Below are 17,737 nucleotides of genomic sequence, written 5' to 3' on the forward strand. Positions count from 1 at the left end.
TTTCCCTGAGGGCCGCAGACTTAGCACACGGCTTTTCGCTCATTTTCTCTCACCAACTGACTTCAGTGTAGCTATAAGGGGTTACAGTTTGACAGCAAACAGGGACACAAGTGTTTGTATTTGCAGTTTTACTTAATATGTCATGCGGGCGTGGAAAGAAACAGGAAAGCTTAAGCGACACAGCTGTGAGTATAAGATTAGCCAGTTTTTTTTCTTCCTCAGGCTCTGTTGGTCTGTCCGCTTCAGTGGTCATTACTCAAGGCTTCTTTGGAGAGATTCAGTCTTCCCTGGTGAAGAAGAAAAGGCAGGCTGACAACTACTTAATCCCCCTCTCACACCAATTGTTCATGGCATGATACTTAAAAGACATTCGTAGAGAAGCAAGCGGTAAGGCTTTTATCTAAATCATTGGGACATTTGGTTGAACCAACAGACGTGATTTGGTGTCGTTCTGCTGACCAGCCAGTAAAAAGGAAACTGTGGTGCTTGTCTTTGAACTGCAGTGTCACTTGATCTGTGAGTTTGGTCTGGGAAAGTGTAACCAAACCTTTGACTGCTAGTGTAGTTTATATGCATACCTATATTTTCTGAACAGCTTTTCTTCATATTGTAAGAATGCCAAAAACGTACCTAAAATATCAGTCCTCATTTCCGCCTTCCTTTTAGTTCTACCATTCCTCTGAACAGGACCAATAGGTTTAAAAGGCTGTGCTTTTTTTAAGATGAGAAATGATAAACTAAAAAGTAAAATCAGAAAAGAATCTTCAGTTTTTAGGAAATGATCCAGTGAAGAAAATGTTAGTATATTATCATGTTACATAAATATGTGGGTAAATTGTATCGTATATGTTTTTATTACATTGATGTTATGCACTCTATTACAAAACTAAAAAGAAAAAAGATATGGAAACTGGATGGACGAATCGATGGGATTATTTCATTTATTTGATCTTATCATGAAAATGCAGGAAATTCTCGCTCAGATGGATTGCCTTTACTGTTTGTTGCAGCTGTCATGTTTGCCATTTCCATTCAGATCCATCACACAGCTCATGCAGACTTGCATCCCATTCAACAAAAGAAAAAACAAAGCAAAAACCCTTGTGACTGAAAAGTTCTGAAGACTGACATTAATCTGATGCATATCTCCGTAGAGTTGATGTGCAGTCTTGTGTAAAGCAAAACAAAAAAAAACATCAATATTTAAAAATATGTGACACGTGGAGCCACCATGTCTTTTTCCATTGCTGTAAACATCAGTGGTCATGTGAGAAAATGTAGTACACGCTTATCTTAGTTGTTTGCTTTGACATTTATATTTAACGTTTACGTTTTTATTTCGAAAGTGTTAATTGCACTATAAAAAATATATTTTTGAATTCTTGTTGCTTGTCAATATGTTTTTTCTTCCATAGATGTGCAATTTACAATACATGTAAAAATGATTATACAACCAGTAGGCCACTGTGTCCTGTCGGCACAGTACGCCGAGGTGAAGTGTTTCTCTGGGTACGCTTTTAAAAGGACATCATAGCAAAAATCTATCTTCCAAGGTTCCAACCTATGTTGCTTTTTGAAACAAGTTTAAATAAAAGCCAAACACACTGGCCTGTAATGTTACTTTACTGAGCTCACTGACGGATGTTTACTTGGGAGAGCTGATAATAGTCAGGGTTTTTCAATCATCTATTCAGTATCTTCATTAATTTGCCAGCTCATTTCCAAATGGTTTATGGGGGACTTCCCACTTGTTTCAGTGCAACAAAACCATCTGGTGCATCAGGGTGACACGACACTCATCATGAGCTTATCAGCTCAACGCCATAGTTTTTAGCTCTAAGCACTTTTTGCAGTGGAGCAAAATCTACACCTTCTCAAATTTGAACATTCATGATTGGAAAACAAATGACCTCTCAAAGCCTTAGGGATAATGAACCTGTGACGGCTTCGGAAAAGCAAATCACATGGCCTCAAAAGAGACTTTCACCTTGTACAAAGAGAGTTTTTGTGTTTGAAGCTAAAAAAAAAAAAAGCACAAGCTATTTTGCAACAGCCATCCCCTTTTATTAAAATGACAGCAGAAAGGTAAAAAGACAAGGCAAGAAAACTCTGTTTTTGTCACATGATCTCGACACTTTAAGGTAAATTCATAATTTGACGAATCTAACTGAGGAGGTATTGCTCAGAGGCGCTCTGCTTCTGATATGGCCCCGTTGGGATATGTGGTTGAGCTGAGGACAGATCAAAACAACAGCGAAGTCCGACCTCTGCCCTTCTGTTCCTGGGAGGACCCAGGAGGGGAGATGTGCTGTCAGCAATGTTGATACAAGTAAGATCCCCCCCCCCAGATGTCAGGTTGGTCAGGGAGAGAGATAACTCTGATTAGCTGTCCACCATAAGAAAAAAAATGAGTGCAAATGAAGGGAGGAAACAAGCAAAACATTTTGTCCACAATGTTATACAAATTCAATCCCATCCCTTTTGTCATCTTCATCATCTATTTATATATATATATATATATATATATATATATATATATATATATATATATATATATATATATATATATATATATATATATATATATCCCAATACCAAATATATACCATTTAATGTATGAAGTTTTATGGTTCTATTTACAGGATATCATCCTTATTTCTGCCTATTTCTGTTCTGAACTGTAATTTCCTCGTGTGTAGGTGTAGCTCACATGTAGTTGTAGGTGTAGCTCATTGGCAGTTAAACACGGTCTTTCAGTGTGTTGAAGGGATTTTTTCCGGTCCAGGCACCAACCACATTAGCAGACACAGAAAATGAGCTATTTTTGACTCTGGTTCTTCACATCACTTTGGTGAATAACATTCCTGTGTGAGTCAATTCCAAAAAAAGGACACACTTACTACACCGTAATTTTCCTCAGAACCTTGTTATTAAACTGGTTACTTCAAAATGTTTTTTAATATAAACAAGTATTCTTTATTACAGTTACAATAAAGGTGAGGACCCTGTCTGATGCCATTGATACCCTTATTTTATGTACAACCTTTCAAATCTGCATATTTAGTTATGAAGACAGTCTGCACTAGGAGGAAAGATATAATTTGGAGGCTGTGCCATCCCCTCCCTCCGTGTCACTAATATTTCCAACCGACTGACCCGTAAACCCAAGTACATGCTGTCTTTTTCCTCTAAGTTGAGCTGAAAACAGCTGCTTTCTTTTCACTTTTCACTTACAATAAACTGCTGAACTGTTTGAAAGGGAACATATTCAATCCTGGTTCATTAATATTTTACTACAGGGTGGTTTAGCTACATGCATGTCTATAATACGTTACCAGTGCCTTGGTGCATAAACAAGAAAGGTACCAATACATGTTCCCATGTCATATGTACATTGTGCCCCGGCTTATTAGTTTATTCCTGAGATTCAGAAAACAGTTATTACATAAAGACGCTCTCATCATGGACGTTTATGATTATTAAATGTAATATGTGCATTTCGCACGTGAAGAGACAAACAAGAATGCGTGAAAATATGTGAGGTCATTTGTTACCTCCAGCTGTCAGCTGAAATCTTTATCCATTTCATGAGATAATCTCTGTTCGCCTGTGGGAAATTTAGTCCTTTGACCGCATCATAATTAGTTTTGCTCCGCTTGTTTCATTGCAATACTTATGTTATCATCACTGAAGTCCATAAACTACTCATCTTGATGTCAGCAATCATAGATATTAAAGATAAATCCCATTTGAAAGCAATAACTAGGTCCAAATATTCACTAACTGTGGCATTCCAGTCAGTCCTGTAAAAATAGTTTGTTTCTTAGCTCTTTTTCTCTTTAGCAGACTGCAAATAAATAAATGATCCATAAATAACCTGAGGAAGTTTTATCTTCACTTTACTTCATATATCTTGCTTTTTGCTCTGGGTCCAACTTGCACCTTTATCATAATTTCCCTTGACAATTTAAGGATGCTCAAAATGATAAACGACCGAGTCGACTAAAATAAGTCTGTTACTGTGACATGAACAGACACACCTATTTTAGATCTTTTCCTTTAAACTCAGTACAGACTGAACACAGACAGATGGAATCTGGGGCTCTGTGTGACAGAGTCGCAGTTTTCACTGATGGAGACAGCTTTGCCTCAACGACAGATTTTTGTGATTTATATCACCACATCGCCATTACTTCTGATCGAAACTGGAACCGATACGACCCGTGACTATTGCAGTGATTTGATAAGTGCACAAATACCTTTCCCCTTAAAAAAACAAACAAACAAAAAAAAACATAAGTCAGATGTTGGTGGCTGCAAAAAGTATGGATAAAAGAAAACAACCTGCAACCTCCACCTTTTTGGGGTTTTGCTGTATTTTGTGTTTTGTGTTTGCCTCATTTTGGGTACATTTTTACATGTTACATGATGTGGGTTTGAGAGTAACACAATTGACAATAAAGCTGACTGTAACTTTGACTTTTTACACGAGTTGACCTTGCCGTTGGGACATGGTTTGAAGACTTTTTTCCTTTTTTCAGGTGAAAGCTCTAAAGGTGCAGTGCTAAATAGGAAAAGGTTGAGTATACACACACAAATGAACATACAAGCAAATAAAAAAATAAAATAATAGTTTTTTTTCAACAAATGCATGAGAAAACCTTTGGAATGTTTAAAACAAACAGGAATAACATACAACAATTAAAGTAATCAGGGACAATATCGGCACATAAAGAACGGGAACCAGCCTGAGCTGGACACCTGTGATCTCCAGTCCTTCTTTGCATTGAGAATTGTCTTTCATCAATAGCTGATTTAATCACTTTGGCAAGGAATGACTTTGTGAAACCCTTGTCAAGCACTGAAAAACAGATCAATTATGACAAATAGCATTTTAATTGTAATGCACAAAAAAAAGAAGAAAAACTTTTAACTTTTATGGTAGCTGTTTTTCAGAAGTGGCACCTGTGATGAATCATCTCATAGTATTCTGGTCAGAAGCCTCAGTACCACTCATCTTTTTTTGTAAGAAATGTCTGCCATATCCTTAGAAGCAAAGATGAAAAGAACCACCCAGCACTAAGTACAAAAGCCAGGGTCTGTGATGTTAGGTGGTTGTATAATGGCTCTTGGCCATGCTCATTTACACTTCTGTGATGGCAGTATTAATGCAGAAAAGTATGCTGGAACTTTAGAGCAATGTGGTTGTGCGGACAAGATTTTTTGGATTTTTTCCCAGACATGTCTCAATTTCTTTAGCAAAACAAGACAAAAACCATATTTGATCAACATTACAAAGATGTGACTGAAGGTTTGGGTATGCGCCTGGCCTGCTTGCAGTCCTGAACTGTAAATGTGTGAAGGATTTGGAAACAAAAAAATGCAACAATGATCAGACAACATCATACTTTTGCACACTTTGACATATGTTTGCTGGAGAAAAAAAAGACAATCATCCCCTTGGTGAAGGCTCTTAATATAAAATGTATCTATAACGGATTAAATTAAGTTGATGAGACAAAAATAGTTGATTGTGTTTTTTTCATTTAATTGTTATTGCTTATTTAAGTTTTCATGATTTGCTGTTGTATTCTGGAGCTTAAAGAACTAAAAACTACATTAATCTTCAAGTCTCTTTGGGATGGTATAAAGCTCCTCTGCTGCATTCAGCATGGATGTAGAATAAAGACATCGAATGGCGACAGCTGTTGCTCCCAGAGCTTTTATAATACCTCCATATGTCTGTCGTTAAATTGCTCAGCAGTGGTCGACCATTTGTTTTGTGATTAGATGGTCTCACCTGGTTGCCCCAGCAACCTTGTGAAGTGTTTAAACAGCACCCCCAGCTGTCATAACTCCCAACCATAGCGGGAGAAATGAGGATTATGGTAATTTGGAGTAAGCAGTAAAGTTTTTTGCCGGTTTCTTTACACTTTACGTGTTAATGGCTTTTGTGAAAATGACACATTTTACATATTCAAACCCAGAAGCATCTACAGTAGAAGTGGGTGACTCTTGTCCGTGAAAATATGCCAGCAACATTTCTGCACAAGCCTGTTTGTAGCCAACCGTGCGTGACACAGATATAGATGTGACTTTCTTTGGAGTCGCCGCATCCCTTGGGCTGCTCTTTTTATAGAAGGCATGAGTGAGCATCGATTTACAGAAATCTTTTGGCTTCCTTTCCTAAATCTGCTCTTGATTTTTGCATTATCAAATTTTGCATTGGCTGTGTACAATTTTATTACTTACACTGACATTCTAAACCCTAAAATACATGAATAATAGACACTTGAAGTAGATATTTTCAGGTAAATAAATATGTCTAAAAATGTAGAAGCTCAGAGAAACTATGATTTAAAAAAAAAAAAATTTTCATGGCAATTTCACAAGATAGACTTTTACTGGATGAGCTTGAAAGCTTAATTAAACTTCTGTGATTTGTGATCTAACAAAGACACAGCTTTCAGCAGCAGGTTGAAGAAAACCTTCCAGGGATTTATATTGATCCATTCAGTGTTTTTTTAAATGACAAAGTCAGAGATCAGCACCTCTGACAAGATGTACTGCACAACGGAGTGAATGCAACAAGACAAGACCGGACTCTTTTTTGTTGTTTAGCTGCCATGTTCTGTTTGATCAACTTGGGTCACTCAAGGGCTTTGGAGCAGTTGCATGTTAATGCAGTCATGCTGACATGTCAAGAGTGACGAGTTAGTCTCACTGTAGACGCTAAAGACTGAATTGAATTGTGCGCAAGTATCTTCTGTTTCACATTTTTGTTCATGGATGTTCCTTTTCTTGGATTTGAAGTAGTCAGGGAGGGTGGGAGAGAGAGAGGGGGGTGGGGTTCATTATCTCTCTCACTGGCATTTTAAAAGAAGAGTTGCATGCAGAAGAATAAAGGACAGGGTCAGTCGCTGGGCAACACAGATGAATTCAAAAAGAGTATAGAAATGGCCCAAAAACAAGAGCATCCTGCCAGAATGAAAAAAGATATAACACAAATATGCGATACTAGAAAACCGCTCCAGGCAAACAAACAAAAAAAGATGCTGCTTATTCCATTTAAGTGTCAACTCAAACCCAAGTGCTTCTGTTGAAGAATAATGTTTCCTTTCTAAATTCTACTGAAAAAATAAAAGTGAAATATTGAAACTTTCAGGTTAACGGGGAACAAGTTAGTGAAATTGGCAAGAAAATGAAAACCTAATTTACCAAATACTATTGTATAAAGAAAAGTTATTGTGTGCTCTATTTGAAATGATCATCTGAAAGAATTTCCACTAAGCTTTCTATTTTGCTTCTTCTCTGTGCTGCATTCTCTTTCATTATCCTTTTGATTTGGCTTCAGATTTTGTGTTTTGGATGTCAGGGCCTTCCTTTATTTCCCAGAATAGCTCTTGTTTACAGTAAGTACATACATACTATTGGGAGCCTCTCATGATAGACCTACAGTATGCACTTAAAAGCATGCTAAACACATTTAAAAAAAAATACATAAGTCACAAAGCATTGTCATAAACAACGCATAAAAATGACTTATTATTGGTATATATATATATATATATATATATATATATATATATATATATATATATATATATATATATATATATATATATATATATACATAACATATAACATATATAAGAACAGGCTTTAAAAGAGCATTTTTTTAAAGATCAAAATCAATGCAGTAGAACAGTGAAATATTTCATGCCAGGCATTCTGTTTCATTTTCAAAACAACAACATGACTTCTTATTCTGTGGATTGTCACACTGAACAGCCTAAAAAAAGCCAACCTCATCTCAGTCTGACTCACTTGATATCCTCTATTTTTAAGCTGCATCGGTCATGTACTGAGCTACTCGTTTTCTACAGCTTCCTCTATGTCACAGCTCTACAGGAACCTACGCCTTCCTCTTGTCTTGATAGTGACTTGCTAAAAATAAACGCATATGCATACAATTAAGCAAAGTTTTTTCTCCAGTTAGAGGATAATTTGCAACACAAACTTTTTAAACATTTGCTGTTCGATATGTTCCACAACATAAGTTTTGTTCTTGCATCCTTTTTTGTCTTCAACTCTTTATACTTGCAATGATAACTGGTGTTTACAGTTAAGTCCATGCTTAGGTTTTACCGATCGCTCCCCAAATAACTGGAAAAGGTGAGAAATTTGATGTTAGATATCAGTAGAAATTGTTTGTTTGGCACTATTCCTACTAAAAGCAAGATCCTACGTACATTAATACAGAACCTAAGACAAATTGGCAGCCTACATGTAGATCACCGAAACGACAGATGCAAGAAAAATTGCGCCAGACCTATTCAACCTTTAACCTGTTCACCCTTAGGGATTTTGGAGGCGAATTTCGCCTGAACAGGCCTATCCAAATTAAATCAACAATATCTCCACTATTATGAGGACAATATGCATAATCTTGGTCTCAATGGATAGCTATGACCTCACAGCCTCCCTTTCCAGTGAATGTGAATGTGAATGTTCACAAGCCTGAGCAAATTGTGATAAACCAAAGAAAAGAAATGACATTTTTTATTTTCGTCTAATTCCTTTTTAGTTTGCAAAGTGGAAAACACCATGATAGCAATGCACATGATTATAAAGACACCACTGTCTGGATTCAGCAACTCATTGACTACAACTGTACCAAGTTACATGAAAATAGCTTAAAGCACATAGATTTTATAAAGGTTTTAGTGTGGATAGTACCAGGCGGACTCTCTATTTGGGCACATGGATACCTATAATACGCCAAAATGTGCCAAATGTGTTTTTTACCCTTTTTGAAGGGAATATGGCTATAAGATACTTTGATGATTTGATGGGACATGATTTTCGTAAATGTAAAATCTCAATCAAAAAATCACTGCACTCTGTGCGGGTCTCTCTGTAGGCCTGATGGATGAAGTCTCGTTCAAGTGTAATATATTGTTTGAAAGCTCGCGACATGTAGAATGTCAACAAACTTTATTCCCAAAAGCCACGAGAAGTCAACAAAATGGCTGCGACCGGCAGGATATGAAATGACGGCGGATGAAGCAGTTTCACTACTATGGAGGATTAAATCGTGAATTCTGGTCAAAGAATGGTGTGGATAGACTGAAAATGACAATTAAACGGTAAGGAAATAAAATATACTGCTGTTGGTCGGAATAGCTTTGGGATTTGCTGACGTAGTGTGTGATGAACACGCAATCTGATGTGCTGGCTGTGAAATGTGAATTTTGGATTTCGGTTTGTTTTGAGATTGGCATGAAGTGGTCGACCCAGAAAAGATTATGTTCGGTATCATCTGAAAGTGCAGCTTTTCTAGTTTCATATGATACCCACTACGTTGGGATGGAGAAAATAATGTAGATCTTGCGTTTTGTTGCGTTTTGTTGCAGGTGTTGCAGGTGTTGGGGATGCCATCTTTGTTGCAAATGTATTTTTTAAGTTATTATAAATCAAATACTTTGTTGACAAAACGTACTTGGAGTTTTGACATATTGGCTTCAGGGCTTCTTGTTTGAGAAACAGTTGAAAGAAAATACCCTGACAGCATTTGAGTAACTTTATCCACACATGAACTGGTGCATCCAGCTGCTGGACCCAGTACCGGGTCCGTTGGGGGGAAGGGGTTTTAAGGGATAACGTTGCATCATAATTTTCCTGCACAGGAACAGTTAGCTGAAAGAATCAGGCCAAGTTCATCAGTGGTGGAGACTGTTTGGCCTTTTCTTTAAAACAACTATTTTTAGTTTGTTTGTTTTTAATCCACAGAATTATTTTACAACTGATAATTTGGACCATAATATATCGGACCCCCAAATGGCATGGAAGTCCACCTCATGCATGAAAAAATAATGGTCTTTGATTGCAGAGGTATATTTTTACATCCAAGGAAGTTGGCAGAAGATTTGGGCCATGTTGGAACGGAGGGAATCAGTTACTGTTTGAATAACACGTTTATTTTGTCCTTTCATGAACATTGACATTATCAGACTAATTTTGGGTTGCTTACAATATTGTTAATACCTCAAATACCAGTTTCATCCTTCACCCAAACGTGGTGCAGAATTAGTCATTTAGTGATTTAATTTCTGACAAAATATCTCTGTCTTCTCACATTTATTATTTTTGATAATCCTGAACGTGAGAAGTATTTTATGTAACACATAGAGGTTTTGTCAGAAATGCGGTGTCCCTGAGCTAATGTTTTGATTTAATCATGCGTCGGTGGAATGGCTCACAAGGAAAATCTCATAACCTGCTCCCGTGCACCTTCCACATCTGTTTCAAAAATATGCTGGGATGTCTTATTGCCTCTGTAATTTTAGCTTAGAAGTGCAATTTACTTTTTATTGCGTTGTTTGCAGTTGTTAACCCCCTTGGAAAAAAATACAGACTCATTTCTCCTGGAGGATGTTCTTTCAGCTGTTTTATTTATTTTTCTGTTTATTTAGTTGTTTGATTTAGTTGTTTGATTTTTATTTATTTGTTTGATTTTTCATAACAAATAGTGGGGAAAAATATAGAATCACATTGAAACAGAACTTCCTGCTCAAAATTGAACAAACAATTTCGCCCACAGTTGAAAAGACACTTTCAGACCGTAATGATCTGTTGCACCTGCAAATTGACAGAAAGCTTTCCCCTGAAAAGTAAACTACAATTCCTTTTAAGCAATAGAAAAGATTGTAGAGTTCTTTAGATAAAGTCATTCAGTACAGGATGTGGGAAAACATATTGGCTGTTCCCACTCAGCTAAGTTTGAAATTTGGAGCAAATACAAAGAAAACAGAAATGCTGTGATGGAAAAACTGGTACAGAAGAAATAGGACTCCCTGACCATAACCCATGAGACTCAAAGCATTGAGGCTTAAAAGGACAAAAGCTAAACGAAAGGCATAAAAATTAAATCGGTAAAAAGAGGAGTCGGTATATGTAGAACTTGTATCCAGAAAAATAAAAGTGTGATTAACAACTTCCCAAGGTTACTAACTAACAGGAGGCAGACAGTGGAAAACTGTGTCAAATTGAAATGATGAATCAGTCTGTGGTGGTGAAGGAGAGGATGCCAGAGCAAAACTTCAAAGATGAACATCTGAAAACAACAAGCACTTTCCCACAGTCACTGATGATACGGGGCTGAACATCTAGTGATGGACCAAATGCCAGTTTTCATCTCTGCAGTAAATGCTCAGGTGTAAATTGACATTTTGGACACTTTTCACTTTTCCGGTGATCAAAAAGAGGTTTGACGATGTCAAAGTCCCTTTTCATACTGAAAATGCATTTTACCATGGCACAAGAGCATTGAAACATCTTGTATTTATTTATGTATATGTATGTATTTATTTATCTTTAAGAAGTCCGACTCGCAGTGCAAGCCTAACAAAAAGTTTGGATCACAATATGACAAAATGAATGTCATATATTAAAATGAATATACAAAAGTGTACAAAAAATATACAAAAAATGTGTGTGTGTGTGTGTGTGTGTGTGTGTGTGTGTGTGTGTGTGTGTGTGTGTGTGTGTGTGTGTGTGTGTGTGTGTGTGTGTGTGTGTGTGTGTGTGTGTGTGTGTGTGTGTGTATATGTATATGGAAATAAGATGGATTATGTCGCTTAGTGCCTTATTCAAATGGGTAGAAGTTGCAGTCAATTATTGAAATATTTCAGGATGTGTATCATTTTATTTAACAAATTCTACATTTAAGCCTTATTACTGAAACTCTTATTCAGAGGGAGCATAATTCCACAGCAACTTGTGACTTATTCTGGTCCACAATTGTATGCTTCATACTCCCCTTTAACTACCAGCTGCCACTGGATTTTAGCTAATTACTCTTTTAAATGAAAAAAGCTAATTGCATGGCTCATACATGAAATCATCTCAAAGTCTTATTTAGTTGATCCGTAGCATCTATTTAATCTAGATAACCATTTAATCAAAAGCTGCAGCTAGGCAATATAGATACTAAAAGGTGTCAAATTCTGCTCTTTATGCCTTTTCCCCGTTCATTTTAGTGCATTGTTTATAAATTTTTTCCTGAATAGAAAATATCTACAAAGTGACACCACCAAATGTTCACACAAAGGAGCAGTGTCTCTCACAGCAGACATGGCTACCAGACACTGAGCTAGACAAAATATTGCATTGCAATTCTCAACGGCTCCCTGAATGACATTTTCATATGACAGCATGGTGATACAGTTATGTAATTAGAGTTTTTGAGCTGGTATTCATCTCAGACGGCAACATAAATGTTCACCATCATAGAAAAATTGATTCTTTTTTTTCCACAATATGTCTGCTGTAGCATTACAGTTTTTCTTGATTGCCTAAGCATGATTTTCAAAACAGGGCCCGTGGTTTCAAAACACTACACACAATTAGCACAACAACACACCAAATTAGCAAAACACTACAGATCCTTTGCAAAATTAAACACGCTTGTAAAAACTATACACTTCTTTTTAAAAACCACACTTTGTTACCATATGAAACAAACACGTTTCACATTACTATACTCTGTTTGCACGAGTTACACTCTGCTGTGATAAACCTAAAACACTTTTAGCACTTCTACGTCCCTATGATTAGAGTAGGCTACTATCAACAAAGTACAAATATACAGTTTTTCTTGATCGTTTTGGCCCATTTTTCCATTCACAGTTTACTTTTTCAAAACAGCTCACACAAAGCCCTTAACAGAAGCTGAAATAACCAAAACACTTTATGATGTTTGCAGGATGACACCACTTTCTCAAAACTTGTCACACATCCATCAAAACCAAACTTTTCCATCAAAACCTAGAATTTTTTCTCAATTGAACATGTGTGTTTTCTCATTTATTTACTGTAACGATGGATAAAAAAATTGAAACCACAGCTATCAATATCAACTTTTGTTCAACACCCTCATAGTATTGACTATTTTACAACTGACAACATACTACAATTTGGGTTTTGTATTGAGCACTCTAACTTAGTTCTATAACTTAGAAATATACTGTCACAGAGTATTTACAGTAAAATCAGAAAATGTGTATACAGTAAAATATTGTAGATCTGTTTTTGTATTGCTGAAGTTCCTGTCAACACCATTGATTTACATTTGTTCTACTGTGTACAAAATGTCAAGATTCTGACAGAAAAATATTTATTGCAGTACTTGTCACATGCACATACTGTAAGCAATCAAAATGACAGGGTTCAATATGCAGCAAAGGTCAATTTTCAAAGAAAGTACTGTAAATGAAACACAATCAAATGAAACCCTGTAAATATGAAAAAAAATAAGAATACAGGAAAATTATGCATTGTCGACACAGGCCTGACGATCAGGCCACATGTCCTCGTCCACGTCCTCCTCCATCCATGCTTGGTGTCAACTTCAAGCTATTGACCTCTTTGATAGGTTGAGGACTACTTGCTTTGTTTTGCAAAGAGAGTTCACACAGGTGCTGATATTTTTAGAATTGAGAGAGCAGTTCCAATTGGCTGCTACAAAGTGTCTGCAATGTGTTGCCATGGTAAATCAGTTATGTTTTGTGTCTCTTTGTGAGAAGTGTGTTAACTGTTTTGAAAAGTGTATTACAGTAAAAGTCAAAGAAAATTGTGTGAAAGCAATGAGAAATAGTTAACCGATTCGCCAGAGAGGACTCTTGCTGTGCAAAGAAGGTGTGAGCATTAGATAAAGTTGACCCATGATGTGCAAAATGTGTCAAAGCAATCGAGAACAACTGTAGTCTTTCTCTGACTCTTGTGCTTGGAGACCAATGAGCTCACCTGCTGCTTTCTATAGTGTAGATACACCTGATTGGTGTGTCTCCATTTAAGCAAACAAGTGTTTGCACACCTGATGACTGTGTTGAACCAACTGGTTGGACGGTGTGCTAATTTGACAGTCAGTGCTTTGGTATTGCAAAGAAGTGACTTTATGATAGATTTTTGTGTCTAATGTACGTTTAGTGTGTTTAGTGTTTTGAAAATCACTGTGTGTAGAGTTTTGCAACAAGTGTGAGGTTGACAATGTGCTTATAGTTGTGCAAATATGGGCTGATGTTTTGCTTCTTGAGTGTAAGGTTTTGCTAATAGTGTACTACTTTTAATTTTAGTGTGTAAGCAATCGAAAAAAACTGTAACAGTCCATCATATTCATCATAACTTACATTATTCCTCTTCAATCATGTGTCCAGTGTTGGGTAATTGAGCTCTTGTGCAGAGAATAAGTGGAGTTATTGCAGCATTGAGTCATCACCTTTATGACTGTTGTATTGGGTTATCTGCAAGGTACAAGGACAATGGTGTTAGAGCTGCATCAAACACAAACCCTTAAAGGAGTTATACACTCATTATATACACTCATGGTCACATCCCTGCACAGATTCAGTCTTTTCATTCTTCTGCTTGTCTCATCTCGGATCCGACTTCTGGAAGTTGAAACTGGACATATATGTTAAATGAGGAGTGTAATGAGACATGTGTTAGTGGGGGAAAAGAGGCCAAGGCTTCCGCTGGGACATTAACTGAATGAGAGCTTTGCATCTATGTAGTTTATCTGTGATATTTGATAAAACTGAAGTCATAGCCCTCATTGAAATCACTGATATTCTCTCTGCTGCTACAAAAAGACAAAAAAAAAACAACAACCTTGTCCTCTTGACTCTAAATATTCAACTCTAATTGAAGCATATCTCATTCAATCATGTCCGTCTTGACCGCGTTATATATGCACATTGGCACATTGCGAAAAAAAAAAAGTACCCTCAGGGATTGCTTTACCTACTCTTACGCCACAAATAACTCACTTAAGAGCTGCCCTGATTTAACCAACTTTCGTAAACAGAACCGGCTGAAACGATTTAGAAATCAGGACTGAGTTAAGATTTGACTTCAAGAACGACACATATCGAGACACAATGCAATGTGATAGAAAACAAAACTTTTCTTTTTCGTTTTGATTGCCACCAGCACTTTTCTGCTGTCTGGACCCAAATATTGAATTGTCACAATATTCTCTGATTATGAACGATGGTACACCTCTGGCACCATGACTTAAAAGCTGCTAAAGGCATTTCTGAGATGGATGGTTTCCTTACTTTTAAACATATTGCTTTTTGTTTTTAAGGCGGCCTGACGTGTGAACAGTTGACTTGTGCGAGATTCCCTCCCTCTGTTTGGTATTTACAAAAAAATCTCAAGAAATGTCAAAGGGGATTATGTATCTTCTGAGTGTATTTTGTTATAGAGTATTGTTTTGCATGTTGATACATTTATACGGCACAATAAATAAACAGAAAATAATAGAAATATAATAATGGAGGGAGACAGAACTGAAGTTTACATTCCTTCACAATGCAAAACAATGTTACCCTTAAGCGGTCAGAAGTAATAATTAAAATTAAAAAAAGAATACCTGAACTTGTTATTAATGCTATATTGGTGTCCAACTCTTGTTTTCTTTTTTCTTTTTTTTTTTGGAGGGGGGGGGTTACACAGATAAGGCTCTCACTGAATGTGCACTGAGGGACTTATAAATGAGAACTTCAGTTCAAAGTTGATTGTGGAAGGCAGGTTTTAAAAGATATGCAAATAGACTGACAGTAAGAGGCTTTGCATTTCTTTCCTATGAATAATATTTGTGGTGCTGAATTGGTATTCTGTGCAAGTCGGGCAGATAGCACAGCTGAACTTCAAACTGTGCAAGGCAGAAATTACAAGGATGTTTTAGCCTAACCATGTAGACCTCCCCATAAACCTCTGCAAGAAAAATGGGACTCTTCTAAGCCCTGACTCAGCCAGCAGCTGTGCTACACATCACGCGGAGTGCAGATTATCTGTGATGTATACAATTGGTTCTGTTCCCAGATAAACATTTTTAATTGCACTGTTACCCATAATGTTGGAATCATTTGAACTGTTGACCTCTTTTTATTTACAAATATTTTATGAGAAGATGTAAAAACAATGTATATTGGGCAAAAACATGTATAAACATGTATTTTTATAGGTTTTCAGTGATTTGTTTTCCTCTTTTCTCGCAGGGAGCGCTTACAGGGAATGCATGGATAATGGAACATGGGCGTTGAAGATCAATTACTCCAACTGTGAGCCCATTTTGGAGGAGAAGGTTAGTGTGCTGATACGAGAGCAGCCTGATAACTATCTGATACCGACACGTAACACAGTTCCTCAATGCTGTTCATTATAAACAGGAAAACTGTGCTGTTGTTAAATATTCAGACAATGGTTTGTTGATGACAGGTGGAGTCTCTTGCAAGTGAGTGTAGGCAAAGACTGACATCAAGGCTGTACTGTACATGGAGAGATTTGGCCTGGTTACCTCTAATTGTTTCTTCAGATTCTTTGTATTTCTGGGTCCCGCTCCATTTTCCCAAATAGTTTTACGGCAAGACATTTAAAGTGTGTCAATGTCATTTGCTTTCTCTTATTTTAGTGAAAGTTTCCAGCCTAGAAAGACAGAACAGCAGGTTGAAAATACACAGAAGCAGCCGAGTCACACTCTGTTATTGTTTTCTGTTTATAGCTGCCCTTATCTTTTCTGTTTATTATAAACTACTTTTAGACAGTTTAAAGTAAGTCTGTAATCTTTTGGAGACCGACCAATCACTGTCTAAGGAAGATAAATTTGAACTTCACCAGTATGGGCTTTTTAGGTAATCCAGCAGCCTCTACGAATGGACTCAATTCCTGACAAAAATCAATCACAGTGTGTAGCGTGGCATGGTGTAGGAATGATTATCTCAACCTCATTAAACAAGACAAAAGAGATGATTATAGATAGTTTAGGCCAAAGATTATTTCTATCCTAAAAGAAGAGGTTGGGGTGGTGGAGGACCACAGATACCTACTGTCTCAGAAAATTAGAATATTGTGATAAAGTTCTTTATTTTCTGTAATGCAATTAAAAAAACAAAAATGTCATACATTCTGGATTCATTACAAATCAACGGAAATATTGCAAGCCTTTTATTATTTTAATATTGCTGATTATGGTTTACAGTTTAAGATTCCCAGAATATTCTAATTTTTTGAGATAGGATATATGAGTTTTCTTAAGCTGTAAGCCATGATCAGCAATATTAAAATAATAAAAGGCTTGCAATATTTCAGTTGATTTGTAATGAATCCAGAATATACTGTATGACATTTTAGTTTTTGTAATTGCATTACAGAAAATCACAATATTCTAATTTTCTGAGACAGTCCTGTATGTGTTCACCCAGACAACAGACTGGATGAGGGATGCAACATTGTCTACAGGAAGCAGACTTTACTTCTTGGTACTTCAATGTTTGCTGCATGAATTGTATAAGTATTTTGTAGCGAGTGCAGATTTATCTGCAGTGTCCTGTTGGAGCTTTGAGATCACGACCACTGACTGAAAGAAACTGAACAAACTAATAGGTAATACTTGTATTGAGAGCTGCTCTGGAGTCTGCTCTGGAATACAGCGTAATTTGCTAATCAGACTGCACAACACTGCAGACCCTTTTGCCAAAACAATGATTAAACATCAGTGTGTGTTGGGTCAGAGAGCAGTTTCAATGGTAAAAGGGATCTTTCCTGACCACAGCTATAACTTTAGGAATTAATATAAGCCCTTCTTTGGGCTGATTTTTATGGGAAGTGATTGTTTTATCATTGAACAGTGCTCAAATGCGTCTTCATTTCTTGTCACAACCTAGAAATATGA

The 17,737-nt window shown here is 36.7% G+C and overlaps 1 protein-coding gene across 2 annotated transcripts in view; it reads left to right on the forward strand.

Annotated features, from left to right (window-relative positions):
- LOC133452797 (corticotropin-releasing factor receptor 2) overlaps positions 1-17,737 on the forward strand; it is a 57,091-nt gene that overhangs the window by 18,129 nt on the left and 21,225 nt on the right. For both annotated transcript variants that reach the window (XR_009783279.1, XM_061732444.1), the window contains exon 3: positions 16,065-16,150. Coding sequence is in view for 1 of the 2 variants with exons in the window: in XM_061732444.1 (XP_061588428.1) it covers positions 16,065-16,150 (86 nt within the window). In the remaining variant the exon portion in view is untranslated. The remainder of the gene's footprint in view (positions 1-16,064; positions 16,151-17,737) is intronic.

The sequence above is a fragment of the Cololabis saira genome, chromosome 10 (assembly GCF_033807715.1).
Source record: "Cololabis saira isolate AMF1-May2022 chromosome 10, fColSai1.1, whole genome shotgun sequence".
Taxonomy (NCBI): domain Eukaryota; kingdom Metazoa; phylum Chordata; class Actinopteri; order Beloniformes; family Belonidae; genus Cololabis; species Cololabis saira.